General features: G+C 40.6%; 1 protein-coding gene across 2 annotated transcripts in view; it reads left to right on the top strand.

The window, feature by feature from the left end:
- Positions 1-634: 634 nt before the first annotated feature.
- LOC133119396 (NACHT, LRR and PYD domains-containing protein 12-like) overlaps positions 635-16,870 on the top strand; it is a 60,649-nt gene continuing 44,413 nt past the window's right edge. Inside the window, exons 1-8 of one of the 2 annotated variants that reach the window (XM_061229986.1) lie at positions 635-695; positions 7,422-7,567; positions 7,664-7,774; positions 7,939-8,049; positions 8,220-8,330; positions 8,498-8,567; positions 10,349-10,688; positions 11,751-13,584. In XM_061229986.1, coding sequence (XP_061085970.1) covers positions 7,488-7,567; positions 7,664-7,774; positions 7,939-8,049; positions 8,220-8,330; positions 8,498-8,567; positions 10,349-10,688; positions 11,751-13,584 — 2,657 coding nt within the window. In that variant the 5' untranslated portion in view covers positions 635-695; positions 7,422-7,487. Of the gene's footprint in view, positions 703-7,421; positions 7,568-7,663; positions 7,775-7,938; positions 8,050-8,219; positions 8,331-8,497; positions 8,568-10,348; positions 10,689-11,750; positions 13,585-16,870 lie in introns of both variants that reach the window. The other variant, XM_061229987.1, reaches the window with a different exon arrangement.

The following is a 16,870-nucleotide window of genomic DNA, read 5'->3' as shown; positions in this document are numbered from 1 at the left end:
TGTCTTTGATGCACATAACCAGATAACATTTCAAATGTGTAGGGATAGACATTTCTTTTAGGCTATAGATACGACATGAAAAATGACTAAGTAAATGGGACAACCAAACAGAACACTTTTGCTAGAATTGTAGAATAGTGACCACATGTTGTAGCATAGCCCTCCCTTCACAGTTTTCAATGTTGGTAATTTTTGAAGATTAATTAATAGCTTAGAAGTATAGAAGAAAAACATCAATGAGTTGGAATTTAACTTTTTGACATGAGAAACATTAAACCTTATGATGTGTGGCTTATTCATTAAATGACCATTTGGGTAAACCCCAAAACTGAACATTTTGATACCAAAATCGTTGTACAGCGGCTTCTAGGGAGCAAGATATAAGCAGTGTGACAACCAACCCGTGTGACAACCATCTGCGATCTGCCCTACTTTAAGTCCCAACATCAAAAGGTTATAATTCTCGAGTTGTTAAGAATACCAAATACATGTAACCTGTATGTTAAAATGTTCTCTTCTGAATAATTAGACACAATACATGATTCAGCCAATAAAAAGTAGCAAACGCCTCCTTGAGCCAGTGAAAAAAAGAAAAGGGGGGAGGATGCAAAAGAGAAAGTATTTCAAGCTCATCGTCATTTTGAACACGGAGGATAAAGAAGAGGCAGTAAAAGGAGAAGTGAAATTGAATAAAAGTACGGAGTAAGTAGCCTGTGTGCAGTGGGATGGAGAGAGTAGAAGCTAAAAGTTAAGGGGTTTGGGGAGGATTGGGAATTTTAATTTTAATTTTAGTTGAATCGCAATAACACGCTTAATTCACTAAACCGGAAACTGTCAATAAAATGGTGCGATTTAGGCAAGGTGTATGCTAGGTTTTTTTTTTTTTTTAATCCCATGTGGATAAAAACTAAAAGTAATTGAAAAAAAAGATTTCTTACGTTTTTTTCAATATATTTGATGTTTTATTTCTATTTTGGATCGTTGGCTATATGACGGAAGTCACGGCCTCATGTAGGCTATACGTTTTGAAACAAACGGAAATTTTTTTCAAATAGCTGCGGCGTCAATTGCCCCTTTCACAGCGCAACGCTTTGTTTGATCTTTCGTCTTAACTTTTAATATTAGGGAAAAATATCGTCAATAGCTTCGTAATTACGATGGTAACAAATTCCAGAACAGGTGTGTTATGAGGTGGGACCTTCCAACATCAAAGCTCAACCTTTCATTTATCCATTACGCCCATGATTAAAAGAATAATAATATTTATATGTTAGCAACAATTGTTCATTTTTGTGACTCGGACTGCTCATATTTAGGCACTGTGCGGTGTTTGAAAAGTGGTTATGAAATTTAACCACAGCGCCCAGAGCGTTCAAACAATGTGTTTAGGATTAGGAGGACATGGAGATACGGGCACAACGCCTGGATCCCCCGGGAAGTTCATTTCAATTACACTAAAAATTCAATCGCTTCAGGTCACATGACCCACTGAAGGAATGGCAAATAATACGGGGGACATTGTGATAAGGGCACAACTCTTTGATTCCACCAGGGCGTAATGTTTCATTTTTGGCAAATATATATTATTATTTTTACATTTCAAAAGCATCCAGGTCACATGTCCCAGGAGTTCAAAGCCAATACCAAATAATTCCAGTTTTAATCCGAAACAGGGGACACCTCTTTACATATGCACTACTTGGTGTCTTAAAATATATATATACACTCACTGAGCACTTTATAAGGAACATTTTTACTTTATTACACCTACTTATTCATTATTAAATCAGCCAATTATGTGGCAGCAGTGCAATGCATACAAACATTTAGATACGGGTGAGGAGCTTCAGGTAATGTTCACATCAACCATCAGGATGGGGAAAAATGTGATCTACGTGACTTTGACTGTGGAATGATTGTTGGTGGGAGACAGGGTGGTTTGAGTATCCCAGAAACTGCTCATCTCCTGGGATTTTCACTCACACTTGTCTCTAGAGTTTGAAAAGAATGGTGCAAAAAACAAAAACAAAAATCCAGTGAGCAGCAGTTCTGCAGACAGAAAGGCCTTCTTAATGAGAGACGTCAGAGGAAAATGTCCAGACTGGTCAAAGCTGACAGGAAGGTGACAGTAATACAAATTACCACACATTACAACAGTGGTATGCAGAAGAGCATCTCTGAACACACAACACATCATAACTCTAGGTGGATAGGCTACAGCAGTAGAAGTCTAAAAAAACAAGTCTAATAAATACTTCATAAAGTGCTCACTGAGTGTATATTGAAATAAGAATTAGTTCAAAAAGTAGAAGATTTATTTGCTCATGAAATACAAATATTTTTTCAATAGCTTCCCAACCACGAAACCAAGTCACTAAAAACCAATATGAAATAATTTGACTATTGATCCCAACTGTTTTTATTGCCAATAGCAGTTTAATTCCATCCATCCATCCATCCACTTTTGAACCCGCTTATCCTGAACAGGGTTGCAGGGGGGCTGGAGCCTATCCCAGCATACATTGGGCAAAAGGCAGGAATACACCCTGGACAGGTCGCCAGTCCATCGCAGGGCACACACACCATTCACTCACACACTCATACCGACGGGCAATTTAGACTCTCCAATCAGCCTAACCTGCATGTCTTTGGACTGTGGGAGGAAAACGGAGTACCCGGAGGAAACCCACGCAGACACGGGGAGAACATGAACTCCACACAGAGAGGCCCCAGCTGACGGGGATTCGAACCCAGGACCTCCTTGCTGTGCCGCCAGTTTAATTCTTAAATCAATATTTTATTTTATTTATTTAATGAAAAAAGTAATTAAACACCCAGGTCACCACTGTGCAAAAGTAATTGTACCCTTAATCTTACTAGCTGGTTGCACCATCTTTTGTACTTCCTGTAATTTGATATCAGTCTTTCACATCGCTGTGGAGGAATATTATCCCACTTTTCTTTGCAGAACTGCTTTAATTCAGACAAATTCATAGGTTTGGAATGCCGTGATGAAAGAAAATTCCAGAAGAGATGAGAAAAAGTTAATCAGGTCTGGAAAGGATTACACGGCCATTTCTAAGGCTCTGGGACTCCTAACTACAGTGAGTGCCATTATCTCCAAATGGGAACACTTGAAGCAGTGGGGAATCTTCCTGGGAGTGGCTGGCCTGCTAAAATTCCTCCAAGGGCGCAGTGAAAACTCATCCAGGAAGTCACACATGATCCCAGAAGAACATCCAAGGCATCTCTAGCTTCAGCTAATGTCTGTGTCCACGACTGCACAATAAGGGATTCATAAAAGAGTAGCAAGGTGGAAACCACTGCTTATCAAGATAACATCAGTGCTTGTCTCACAATTGCAAAAAAAGCACCTGGGTGATCCTCAAGCCTTTTGGGATAATGTTCTATGTAGCAATAATGCTTCATGTGGCAACTATGCTGTTTTGTGTCAATGGGCCATGTGATCTGGAAGCCATTGAAAATAAATAGTGGAGTTTGCATGTTCCCTTCCCCCCCGTGTTTGCATGGGTTTACTCCGGGTTCATTTCACATTTACATTTTAGTCATTTGGCAGACGCTTTTAATCCAAAGCGACTTACAAGTGCATAGGTACTTCCACAAGTTAAAGCAACACATCCATCACAAGTAAAATACACATGAAGTGCTGTTCTAAACATACAGTCATCATAAGTGCAATTCAGTTCAATTCTTTCTTTTTTTTGGTTAGACAAGAGGGATAGGGATATTGGAAAGGGCGGGGGGGGGGAATCAGGAGGTAGGACTAAGGTACAGTTTGAAAAGGTGTGTTTTTAGTCTGTGGGGTTCCTCCCACAGTCCAAAGACATGCAGGTTAGGCTGATTGGAGAGTCTAAATTGCCTGTGGGTGTGTGAGTGAATGGTGTGTGTGCCCTGTGATGGACTGGCGACCTGTCCAGGGTGTATTCCTGCCTTTCGCCCAATGTATGCTGGGATAGGCTCCAGCCCCCCTGCAACCCTGTTCAGGATAAGTGAGTTAGATTTTCCCACCCACCAGTAATAGACCAATAGAAGCCTATTTATCTTGAATTGAGACTTATGGATAGAATAACAGTTTTGGATTTGGATATACATTATCAAACATTTGTATGAACCTTGTGTGGAATGTCATTGTTTTTATTTTTGCTCTACCTATCAGACAGTTTGGATTTGTGATCAAATGTAGAATTTGGGCAGAATGTACAGAACGTGGCATGCTATTGTTGGTTTTTGTGTTGTTCCTCCATGTTAGGTGAGAGTAAGAACTAAGACAAATTACCTTAAATTGATTTCTGCTATGTTAAATTTGGTGGTAGTTTGCTAATTCATGTGTGGAGCTTTCATAGTTTCATAGTTTCTATTATTTGAAATGAGCTAACAGCTTCCGTTTACAGGAGCGTGTTAAAAAAAAAAAAGTTTCAGGGTTCATATTTGATGTGCAACTCTAACCAGTCCCAATTCACAATGACTCATGTCCTGTTGAATCATATTCCATGTAATTCTTACTTGTTTCAATCATATTTAATTCAGCAGCCACTTTAGGAGCAAGAATTGTGGTTATTTGTATTAGACGCCGTTTCTTGTTTGTACCACAAGGTGGCAGTATGTAGCTGTGTATGTAAGTAAGTAAGTAAGCGCATCATTCTGACCTGGGGCCTCATTTATAACACTGTGCTTAGGATTCACGTCAAAAGGTTGCGTAAGCATGAAACCTAGGACGTGCGTACGCAAAACAATATTCTGATTTATAAAACAGAGCATACGCACGTCCCACGCCAGTTTTCCTTTATAAATCACAATCAACTCTAAATATGGCGCAACTTTGCCAGCTTCATGTCCCGCCCACAGTTGCCTATAAATAGGCAGTGAAACACCCCTAATGAATATGCATTTCACGAAGACGACAATGGCAAACGCTGAAAAGAAGGCCAAGAAAAGGGATTTCAGCCATTTGATTGCCTCTGAAAAGCTACAGGTGTGGGAATTATCCTGATTGATTGTAAATGACGAACAGTTCTGCACAACGAATGTGATGATGACAATGATAATAATAATAATAATAATACACATTATTTGTCTAGCACCATTGAAAACAGTTACAAAATTAAGAGATAAAACAAACAAAAATTTATAACAATAAACACATTATGAAACATAATATATGAATGATAACAATATATGAAACTATGCTCGTATCTGCCCGACTGACGCATTGTAAACGGCATCAGTGCAGCGCAATTTGTCCAACTGTTCACCATATTATTTATGAGAATACATTTAATAACATGAAGTATTGTTTAACAATTCGTCTACATATTTGAGGGATTATTTTACTACAACATCTCCGTTTATATTTATCATCCTAAATCATATTTTTTGGGCACTCCAGGGAGCATCAATCAAACAGCTGTTTGTTTATTCGTTGTAAGAGAGGCTTTTGTCCGTTTTTGCAAATTAACTCTTCGTATATGATACGTGAGGTAATATTTAATTACATTACATTACATTGCATGGCATTTAGCAGACTCTTATCCAGAGTGCAAAAAGTGCAAATTAAACACAAGAACAAGTGCAAAGAGGACCTGAGAGGACAGTATAGTTCCGAGTCCTAGTGTAAACATGCAGAAAATCAGAACCCTTTAAGAGTACAATCAACAACAATCAATTTCGATTTATTTTACACAGTGGTATCTGTTGTGTATCATTTTCGACTTCTCTCGTCGCCAAATGTTTTGTTGCACTTAGGAAGGGAGAGAACCCGTATAGCGAGATTCAACAATACAACACTCCAGTTAATGTGCGTACGCATGGGTCAGAGTTTCCGTGGAGGACCGCACATTTTCCCGTCAAGTTCGTTTTTTATAAATGCCAAAGTTTGCTTAGAAAGTGGCGTACGCATTCTTTTGTGCCTACGCAACGTTTATAAATGAGGCCCCAGGTGTTTAGTATCGCTGCGGACTTTCCTCTAGACGTTGATTTTTAAATTGCTCATTTGAACAGCAAGGGTTAGGGCTTGAGCCAGTTTGTTTGTCTGTTACCTGTTAATCACTTCTACTGGTTGCATACCTACAGAGTGATTGAACATTTGTCTTAAATAGCTTAAATAGCTGTGGAATTTATCAGTAGATTAGCTTTGATTTCATATTGCTTGTAAGTAATCAGTCTCATAAAATCAGAAATATCTAACCACAAATTTAGTATTTTAATTCATAATTAAAATAACCAATATTAATGATTAAACATACCGATAACCTGAAGGTTGGAAGTTCTTCGAAAGACTGCTTTAACTCGGCTCTCATGTCTATGTGATTCCAAAACGGACACCGGGGTTTAATAAAATATATTTATTTATATATATATTTATTAAACAAACGTAAAACACAGAACAGATAAACTAACGGGAAGTTAGTAAGGAAATTTAGTTGGGTATGTGTGTGTGTGTGTGTGGCGTGCGCAAGCGCGCGTGTCGCTTGAACAAAGGAAAGGTAAAAGTGGGAGTGGCTAGCTTGGGTAAGCTAGAGTTCTGGGTGTGTTAGTTATTGTTAGCTGTGAGAAGACTACTTGCGTAGTTTACTCTATATATGCGCAAAAGACGGCGAATCAATTCACGTACATATATAGCTAACAAAATACATTCCAATGATAAGACGGCAAATATGGAAACACAGATTCACAAAAACAGTTAAGACTAAACTAAACACTGGCTATGCCTGAATGTTTGTTCTCTTACTGAGTCGCATATGCATTGGATCCAAAAGATGTGCTGTCCTTGTAGGAGCCGCGATGGTTCTGTGAATGTGTGTCCTGGAGAGATGCGCAGGCTGGGGCGTCTTAGCCGTGCGTTGTCGTCTGGTCCGCTCGGTTGCTGGAAGGATGTTCCCTTTTCCGGGTGGAAAAGTTTGTTGCTGTTGTTCGTTGGTTAGCTTTGCAGGAGTAAACTGATGTAGCGTTCCACGTACACCAGTTTCCACTCGATGTAGGCCAAGAAGTTACCGCAAGGTAACTCTGTGTGTCCGTAGGCCTGGTAGTGCGCTGTGCAGCATTCAGCCTCTGTCCGAGTCTCGGAGCAGATGAGCTGAAGCGAATGGCCAAAAAAGGTGCGTCGCAGAAGTGGGCGAAGAGTGTGAAGAGGAGAGAAGAAGCAGAAGAGAGAGATCCCGAGAACGTGTTTTGCTCTTATACGGGAAAGTTTATTGCTCCCGCCATTACGGGATTGGCTGAACCAAGCTAGACGTCATGCGGGGTAGACGTCGCGGAATTGTCCCGTGGGAATGTGGAAGTTGTAGTTCCTACAATGGTCCCACATTACTGAGGTGACTGTATAGTACGTTGCCCTGTGATGGATTTGTTTTCCTGCCTCTCACCCAGTGTGTTCAGTGTGTTCTCATTTTGTGTGTTTACAGGTTGGCTGATTTGGGTCAGAACCCACATGTGGTCTAGTCTGGTCTGACGTGTTCCAGTCTCCTGAGATGGGGGGCACTGTTTCTAAAATGAGTCTCTCAGAGGAGCCAGAGAGCAAAGGTGGAACCCTCAGCACTGACAGAAAGAGGTATAAATGCATGACATGGCATGATGTGATATGAGTTAGAGCTGCAGTCAGAGGGTGAGTTTAACTGGAAGCTCTGTCTCCATGTTTTGTTCACAGGGTCCAGGTAGAAAGAGCAGGGTCACCTGTACCCAGCTGTCTGTCTATGAAGAGTGATCCCTCAATGGAACCACCACTCAAGCTCAGACGAGAGGACACAGAGGATCAAAGGTAATTAATCAGGTTCAAATCGACACTACTGTTTAATTACACTTCAATGTCACTGTCACCTTTCAGGTGTAGGTGGATATTTTATATTCAGATGTGCTGTGAGTTAGAGCTGCAGTGAGAGGATGAGCTTAACTGGAAGCTCTGTCTCCATGTTTTGTTCTCAGGGTCCAGGTAGAAAGAGCAGGGTCACCTGTACCCAGCTGTCTGTCTATGAAGAGTGATCATTCAATGGATCATCCACTCGACTTCAGAGGAGAGGTCACAGGGGATCAAAGGTAATTAAACATGTTCAAATTGATGCAATAGTTTTATTATATTTAAATATCACTGGTAAATTTCAGGTGTAGATGAGGCTTATTTTGTTATATTCAGATGTGCTGTGAGTTAGAGCTGTAGTGAGAGGATGAATTTTACTGGAAGCTCTGTCTCCATGTTTTGTTCTCAGGGTCCAGGTAGAAAGAGCAGGGTCACCTGTACCCAGCTGTCTGTCTATGAAGAGTGATCATTCCATGGATCGTCCACCCGACTTCAGAGGAGAGGTCACAGGGGATCAAAGGTAATTAAACCAGTTCAAATTGATGCAATAGTTTTATTATATTTAAATATCACTGGTAAATTTCAGGTGTAAATGGTGTTTATTTTGTCTTCAGATGTGCTGTGAGTTAGAGCTGCAGTAAGTGGATGAGTTTAACTGGAAGATCTGTCTCTTTGTTTTGCTCTCAGGATCCTGCAATCACTGGAGTCCAGCTCTTTGGAAGAGAAGAGTTCAGATAAATTATCTCCCCCAAAACAGGTGTGAGATCTTCCTCATAACTTCATTATTTATAAATCAGTTATTTTCTGTGTACTGTAAATCTATCTAAAACATATAGTGGTATGTAATGCTTCTATTTTGCATGATTTTCTTTTTAAATACAAATGTTTTCATTACAAATTATATTATCAGCATAACAATTTGAGTGAAAAGTTGAATTTGAAATTTACACACATTTCATAATTTCTTGGTGTTTGGTATGTCCCCCAGCTTTAATGGCAACATGCACATGAGCTGTCTTGGACTCCACATATTTGTGCAAAACCTGATGATCCATGTTATCCCAGCATTATTTGACAATGTTTCAAAGAGCATCTTGTGATGTTACTGAATGCTTGGTTTCTGTCAGTCTTCAAGTGTCCCCATAAATTGAGGTTGATGTCAGGTGATTGTGGATTATGCAGCAATCCTTGCTCTTCTTTGGTCTTCAAGTAGTTCTTGCATAACTTTGAAGTAACTTTGATTTAAAATGTTCAAAATCTGAAAACTTAATTTCCACAAAAAGATGAAAAATAATTTCCACAAAAAGATGAAAAATAGTCTCAGACTTTTTAATAACATGCTCCACCTTTGCCAAATATTACTCATAACCATCCACATCTCATGCATGCATGCAATCAACTCGCTTTTCATTTAAACATTTAATGTGAATGTTAGGGTGCACCGAGGGTGGAAGACACGAAGGACGAAGGATGAGGTGCTGAAGGTGTATGTTATTTACAGGTGCAATGGTGGTGGTGCAGAAATATTTAGTGACAACAAAAATAACAATAATAAACTAAGAAGAAAAACTTTACAACACAAATAAAAGAAAATGCTTATAAAAATGGCATGTACTTTGGCTATGCCTAAAAAGTAGGCCCATTACACAGCACACCAACTTCAAGTCTCAAACAAAAGAAAATCTCTCCCTTCAGCTCTCTCCTGGAGCTATAAATGGGCATAGCCCCTCCCACCTGGCACCTTCCACGCACAAAAAATAAATACAATCAATTAACAAAATGAAACAGAAAATGATCAAACAGTACCTAAAAAACATGGCCATAACAATAACAACAAACAGTTAAACACACAAGAACAACAAGGGGGTACTAAACAGAAATGAAAACAATCATTTATGTACCATTCAAATTCCCCCCTTACCTAAATCAAACAGGTGGTAGTTCCCGCTAACCACCCTCCATAAATACCACCTGGTTCCCTTCACTTCCTGTTTGGTTGTGACACCAGGATTGAACGGACCCAGGTAAACCTTTTGTTTTATGCGGTAAAACATTTTTAAATGCACTTGCTGTGCGTTGTTTTTTACCGTTCAGTTTAAAATGTAAAGTGTGTTGTGTTGCGGTGTTTGTGTTGCATGTCTGGAATAGTGTTAGTCTCGTTGCGGCGCTGGTCCGTGACAGTGAACGTTCAAACATTTTGGCACAAACGTTTGGCACAAAGAAGTAAAAAATGACATGAAATTAAAAATCATAGATGTTTGGGAAGAGAATCCTGAGTGGAAACAGCAGGTGAAGCTTTCAGCTGTGCACATGAAGCCCTAGTGCTAGTGCTAATGTGCTACTTTTTAAGGCCAGAAAAGACAACAGCAACACACCTAAATCTCAAATCCAGTTCTGCAGTGGTCCTGGCCCTGCATCGATCTCAAAGTCCAGACTCCTTTTGCTGGTCTCATGTGTTTATTTCACACTGATACAACACACCTCTTCATGGGTTTATTTCACACTGATACAGCACACCTCTTCATGTGTTTATTTCAGTCTCTCCTGCGCACTCTGTTGAGGCTGAAGAAGAATGGAAAGTTGAAACTGTTTCAGAGCCATCTGAGTCAGGACTGCCCAGAATGCTTTAAGACTCTGTCTGAAGATCCTTCTGTGCTGGATAAGTTCATGAAGATGAAGGAATCGTTCAATAGTCATCAAAGCCATGACTACCCAGAATGCAGTGAGAGAGAGCAGAAGGATCCTGAGGTCCTGTACATTGTTGAGAAGATGCTGGAGACCAGTGGGAGTGAGAGGTCTCTGAAGATCACACTCCACATCCTGAGGAACATGAAGCAGACTGATCTCGCTGACTCACTGGAGAGAGATGAGCAGCACAGTAAGTTCTCTCTCATTGCTACTGTGTGTCCATTAGAGTACTGACATGAGTTTAGCAAACAGATCTCACAGTGCAATGTTCTGATTTATAGAATTCACACTTTCATGATAATGCTTTACCTTGGTAATCTTACATCTAGAAAACATCATGAACACAATGGCTTTTAAATGAAATTATAGCCTCAAGTAGTGATTGCACAGAAGATTAAATGTCTCTGAAGGGGATTCAATACAGGAACTTTGTGCTCAAATGTCAGTAACTAAAGCACTGTGCCATCAGACAGACTGTCCTGAGTTTGTGCAGTAACTAAAGCACTGTCCCATCAGACAGACTGTCCTGAGTTTGTGCAGTAACTAAAGCACTGTGCCATCAGACAGGCTGCCCTGAGTTTATGCAGTAACTAAAGCACTGTCCCATCAGACAGACTCTCCTGAGTTTGTGCAGTAACTAAAGCACTGTCCCATCAGACAGGCTGCCCAGAGTTTGTGCAGTAACTAAAGCACTGTCCCATCAGACAGACTCTCCTGAATTTGTGCAGTAACTAAAGCACTGTGCCATCAGACAGACTGTCCTGAGTTTGTGCAGTAACTAAAGCACTGTCCCATCAGACAGGCTGCCCTGAGTTTGTGCAGTAACTAAAGCACTGTCCCATCAGACAGACTGTCCTGAGTTTGTGCAGTAACTAAATCGCTGTCCCATCAGACACTGTCCTGAGTTTGTGCAGTAACTAAATCGCTGTCCCATCAGACAGACTGTCCTGAGTTCATATTCAGGGCAGAATAGATTTTAAAATGACCATGTGACCTTTGACGATATTTGAAGGTGTTCATTCTTATTTTACAAGTGCAGCAGTATGTACTTTTTGCTCATTTGTTTTATTTGTGATTGATTATCATTGATAGGTCTGTAATATTGTGAGAGAGGTGTGTTACACTGCTAAAGGTTTGTAACACTGATGTGTGTAAACTACTGTGAAAACTGCTTTTCTTCTTAATCTTTTATTGAATTGTAAACTTTAATCTTATTTTAAACAGAATTATTTCTCGTATTTCCTCTCTTCAGGTGAATCCAAAAAAAGAGCCCAGCAGGAACTGAAAACCCATCTGAAGAAGAAGTTTGAATACATATTTGAAGGTTTAGCAGTGCAGGGCCACACAACTCTCCTCAAGGAGATCTATACAGAGCTCTACATCACAGAGGGGGGAAGTGGGGGGGTCAATAATGAGCACGAGGTCAGACAGATTGAGACAGCATCCAAGAGACAAACCACCCAGGAGACTCCAATCCTCTCCAATGACATCTTTAAGCCTTTACCTGGACAAGAGAAACACATCAGAACTGTGCTTACAAAGGGCATCGCTGGCATTGGGAAAACTGTCTCTGTGCAGAAGTTCATTCTGGACTGGGCAGAAGGAAAAGCCAATCAGGACGTTGATTTCATCTTTACTCTTCCTTTCCGAGATCTGAATCTGAAAATGGAAAGGGCATTCAGTCTGATGCAACTTCTGCACCACTACTTTCCACAACTGAAAGAGATCAAAAGTGTTGAAGGTGATGAAGTGAAAGTTGTGTTTATCTTTGATGGTCTGGATGAATGTCGACTTCCTCTACATTTCCAAAGCAATGAGATCTGCTGTGATATAACAAAGTCATCATCAGTGGATGTGCTGCTGACCAACCTCATTCAGGGGAATCTGCTTCCCTCTGCTCTCCTCTGGATCACCTCCCGACCTGCAGCAGCCAATCGGATCCCTCCTGAGTGCATCCACCAGGTAACAGAGGTACGAGGGTTCAATGACCCACAGAAGGAGGAGTACTTCAAAAAGAGAATCCGAGATCAGAAGCAGGTCCGCAGAATCATCTCACACATCCAGTCATCCAAGAGTCTCTATATCATGTGTCACATACCAGTCTTCTGCTGGATTTCTGCTACTGTTCTGGAGACAATGTTGGGTAAAGTAGAGAGTGGAGATCTGCCCAAAACTCTAACTGAAATGTACACACACTTCCTGCTCATTCAGACTAATGTGAAGAATCTGAAGTATCGTGGCACAAAGATGTCAGCATCAAACCCAAAGATGTCAGCATCAGATACAGAAATCATCCTGAAACTGGGGCAGCTGGCTTTTGTACAGCTGGAAAAGGGCAATCTGATATTCTATGACGAGGACCTGAGAGACAGTGGCATTGATGTCAGTGAAGCTTCAGTGTACTCTGGGGTGTGCACAGAGATCTTTAAAGAGGAGCTTGGGTTGGATCAGGAGAAGGTCTACTGCTTTGTGCATCTTAGCATTCAGGAGTATCTGGCCGCCTTGTTTGTGTTTCATTCATGTGTAAATGAGAACAGAAATCTGCTCAGAGCAGAAGAATCAAAATCTTACAGTGGCAGAGTGCTGCTCTCTGAGTTAAATGAGACTGCAGTGGATCAGGCCTTACAGAGTGAGAATGGACACCTGGACCTTTTCCTCCGATTCCTTCTCGGCCTCTCTCTAGACTCCATTCAGCCCCTCTTAGGACAACTTTTGACACAGACAGAAAGCAGATCCCCTGTACCAGACCGACAGACATGGACAGAAAGCAGACCATGGAGCATTCAGCAAACAGTCCACAACATTAAGATGAAGATTAAATCCGAATCTTCCACAGAGAGGACCATCAATCTGTTCCACTGTCTGAATGAACTGAATGACAACTCTGCAGTGGAGGAAATCCAGAATTCCTTGAGATCAGGACAACTTTCTGATAAAGAGCTGGAACCCCACCAATGTTCTGCTCTGGCCTTTGTGTTACTGATGTCAGAGGAGATCCTGGATGAGTTTGACTTGAAGACCTACAACACATCAGATGCAGGTCGTCACAGACTGGTACCAGCAGTCAGGAACTGCAGGAAGGCCATGTGAGTACTATGTCATTATTCATGTGGGTGATTGACTGCATATTTTCATACTTTATCATTCTAGTCAGTGCAATATAATTGTCAGGCAACTGAAAATTTGATTATATCTGAATCTAGCTTTTGCCCCCATTTAATGTTCACTTATACGTTTTATTTTATTTACTATTCATATTTCCAAAGATAAACTGTCAAATAAATGATGAATTTGTTGTAAGTGAAAGGCAGAGTAATCTGACAGATCAACATGTCAAAACATAGAGCACAGCTCATGTGCTTTAGGGGGGAGAAAGGGGATTCTAGGCTCATCCTGTAATCTCAACAAGTTTTTATTTAGTTTTTAAAAAACTATTCTCCACACCTCTAGGGCAGCAGTAATGTTCAGTGCATGGTAACCCACCAACTCCCACTAGTATTAATCCATTAATGCCTCAATTAGTGTTAGTTGTTTTTGGGTATATAAGGCTTTTTTGGTTCTGAACGTGTGTTTGTAGTGCTTTAGTGTCTCACAGTAACAGAGGCGCAAATCAGGGTTTAAGGGGTCTCTGTTTTTAATTTGACAGTATCTGCAGTTTTTTCCTTATATTTTGACATTCTGTATGAAACGTAAACGTAGTTGACAGTAAATGCACTGAAAGAGAAGGGGTCTACATCTGTGTCCATGTAATCAACTGTATTGTTGCCAAGAGGTGAGCAATAGGTGTATCTTCCTAAAGAGTCTCCTACCATTGACAATGTACAGACTACAGACTACATCAGAGCTGCAGGAGTAACCCTGTCATGGTTGTTTCTTTGGAGGATATTCCAGTTGTTGCAGGATTTCTGGCCGCTAATGTAGTTGTCTCCCTCTGTGCTGGTGAAATCCATCAGGGTTCCGGTTCTGGAGTTCAGATCCCCACAGATGAGTACATTCCCCTGGGCCTGGAAATGACTTGATTCTTTCTGCAGGTTGGGGAACATTTCTTTGCAGAAATAAGGGGACTCTGAAGGAGGAATTTAGACTGCACAGATGCACATCTTTTGGTTCAGAAGTAATTTTTTCCTTTTTTGATGGACTCAATTAGTGGGCTCAATTAGTTTTTGTAGTTCAGATTTATACCAGAATATTAGTCTCTTCCTTGAGTGATGGTTCTTCATTTTTGTGAGGGCACAATCATTTATTTGTAATCTGTGGGACAGTGAGTGACAGCACCTTCCAGACACCATGTCTCTTGTAAAATAATTTTGTAAATATTTGTAATATTTTCTTTGAATTCCAGGGCCTGGCTCTTTGAACCAAAAATTGAAGAGCTCAGTCCCTGGATATTCCACACGCTAATCAAATACTGTGGTAACTGTTAATGATCACAATTGTTTTGGATGAGACGAACAATATAGAAAATAAACAATGTATTATATTCAGGCTGAAGGGATATAAACCGGTTTAACTCTGCCTTTATCAACAATTTATATGTATTTAAAGAATATGACAATATTAATTTATAAAAAAATAGAAACACTATTTATTTATTTATTTTTTTCCTCTATCCAATCAGCTTTGTACAGATGTACATGAGCAGCGGTTTGATCTCACCCATGTAGTCAGAGTCATTTGGGCCTCGCAGGGCTTCAGCGTAGCTGTGTTTTTGGGGCGGGGTCCTGGGGGGGGTGAGTCGGGCCAAGGCTGGTGGGTCTGTGAGAGGCAGTGTGCTTGGCTGGGCTGGTGGGACTGAGAGGCAGTGTGCTTGGTTGGGGTGGTGGGCCTGGTGGGGCGGTAGTGTGCTTGGTTGGGGTGGTGCATCCAGATTGGCGGGTGCTGGGGGGCCAGGTGAGGTTGGATCCCGGTCCTTTTTTGGGTGTGATGTGCCTGAGGTGGGCTGGGTGGTGAGGGGGGTCCTGGGCGTTGCTGGAGACTCTTATAGTAACATTTCAGGGTGAGTTGGAATTTTAGGTTGTGAGCCCGGCTGGCTTCTGTTCCACCACTGCCATTGCTCTGGCTCTGGTAAAAAGCATATCACACACAAGACACACAAGACAGTGGGTGGAAACCTGGCAAATTAAATCGAATGTAACTGAATGTAATGTTCTATTACATGTGGGAAATAAAAACATAAGGCATGATTACTTTATGGGTGGTACGGTATTGGAAGGTGTTTAAGTTGAAAAAGACGGGTAATAGTTGATCAAAGCATTTCAGGTCCTAGTCAATGTGTGGTAGCAGTGATGCTGGCCAAAAGGACGCTAGGATACATAGCCAAGAGTATTGAGTATAAATCCAAAGAAAGTTATACTCGCCTTATACGATGCCCTTGTTAGAAAATACTTTGATTGCTGTGTGCAGTTCTGGGACTGCACTATAAGAAAGATATAGAGGTGCTGGAAAAGGTTCAGACAATGTATAAAAGATAAAAGTTATTCAGAAAGACTAAAGATGCTTAACCTTGGAGACTTGGGTAGGGATTTGATTGAGGCTTTTTAATTCATGCAGAAAGGGGCCTGTCTATTTATGACTGAAATCAACCCATCATGAAATAATTTCAAGGCTGTTTCAACGTCAGGGATTAGTTCTATCCTGCTCCAATTAAAAGGAAATCATGTAAATATAACGCCTTCGATTACTCTTATGAATAATGCACGGTTTTGTCATTGGGATCTTAGTATTTCTAACAGCAGCAACAGCACAGTGGTCACTTCGGTCATTGCAGAAAACACTAATATCAGAAAATTTGTGAGGAACATTTGTCAGTATTAAGTCAATGAGAGTAGCTCAGAGATTTAAAATCATCAGACACTGGTCGTAACCCAGCTCAATCAAGTAATTTTGCTATAGTGCAGGATAGACTATTGTTGGTGGGAGAAGGGGGTCTTTAGCAACCAACAACAGTAATACCATGTTCTTTAGCTATTTCAAGATTTAGTGCAAAAAATGTAAATGTTTGCAAACAAATTTGGAAAGATCGCTATACCACCCCCTCCCTTGGGTCAGTCGGTACAGAAAACATTGTAGCCATTATTAGAAATATGCTGATTTAAAATATTTTTGCAAAGCCATGTTTCTAATAACACCATAAGTTCAGCATCCGTCGATTTAGCCCAGATTCGGATTATGTCTAATTTCGGAAGTAAACTGCGTACATTCAATTTAATAACGCCAAGACCGGACCTACATTTCAAATCAGCTGGGGTGCTGCAGTTCAACACAGGGCCAGGATTTGGTTGCATATTTCCTGATATTAAAAGCAAAAGAAGAACTAAACATCTCTGTCTTGTCAAAGTGAGCTAGAAAGTCTTTGTGGAAGCAACAAAATCA

This window comes from Conger conger, chromosome 19 (assembly GCF_963514075.1).
Source record: "Conger conger chromosome 19, fConCon1.1, whole genome shotgun sequence".
NCBI classification, from domain to species: domain Eukaryota; kingdom Metazoa; phylum Chordata; class Actinopteri; order Anguilliformes; family Congridae; genus Conger; species Conger conger.
The sequence above is the reverse complement of the archived record's forward strand: the minus strand, read 5'-3'. Positions and strand labels throughout refer to the sequence as shown.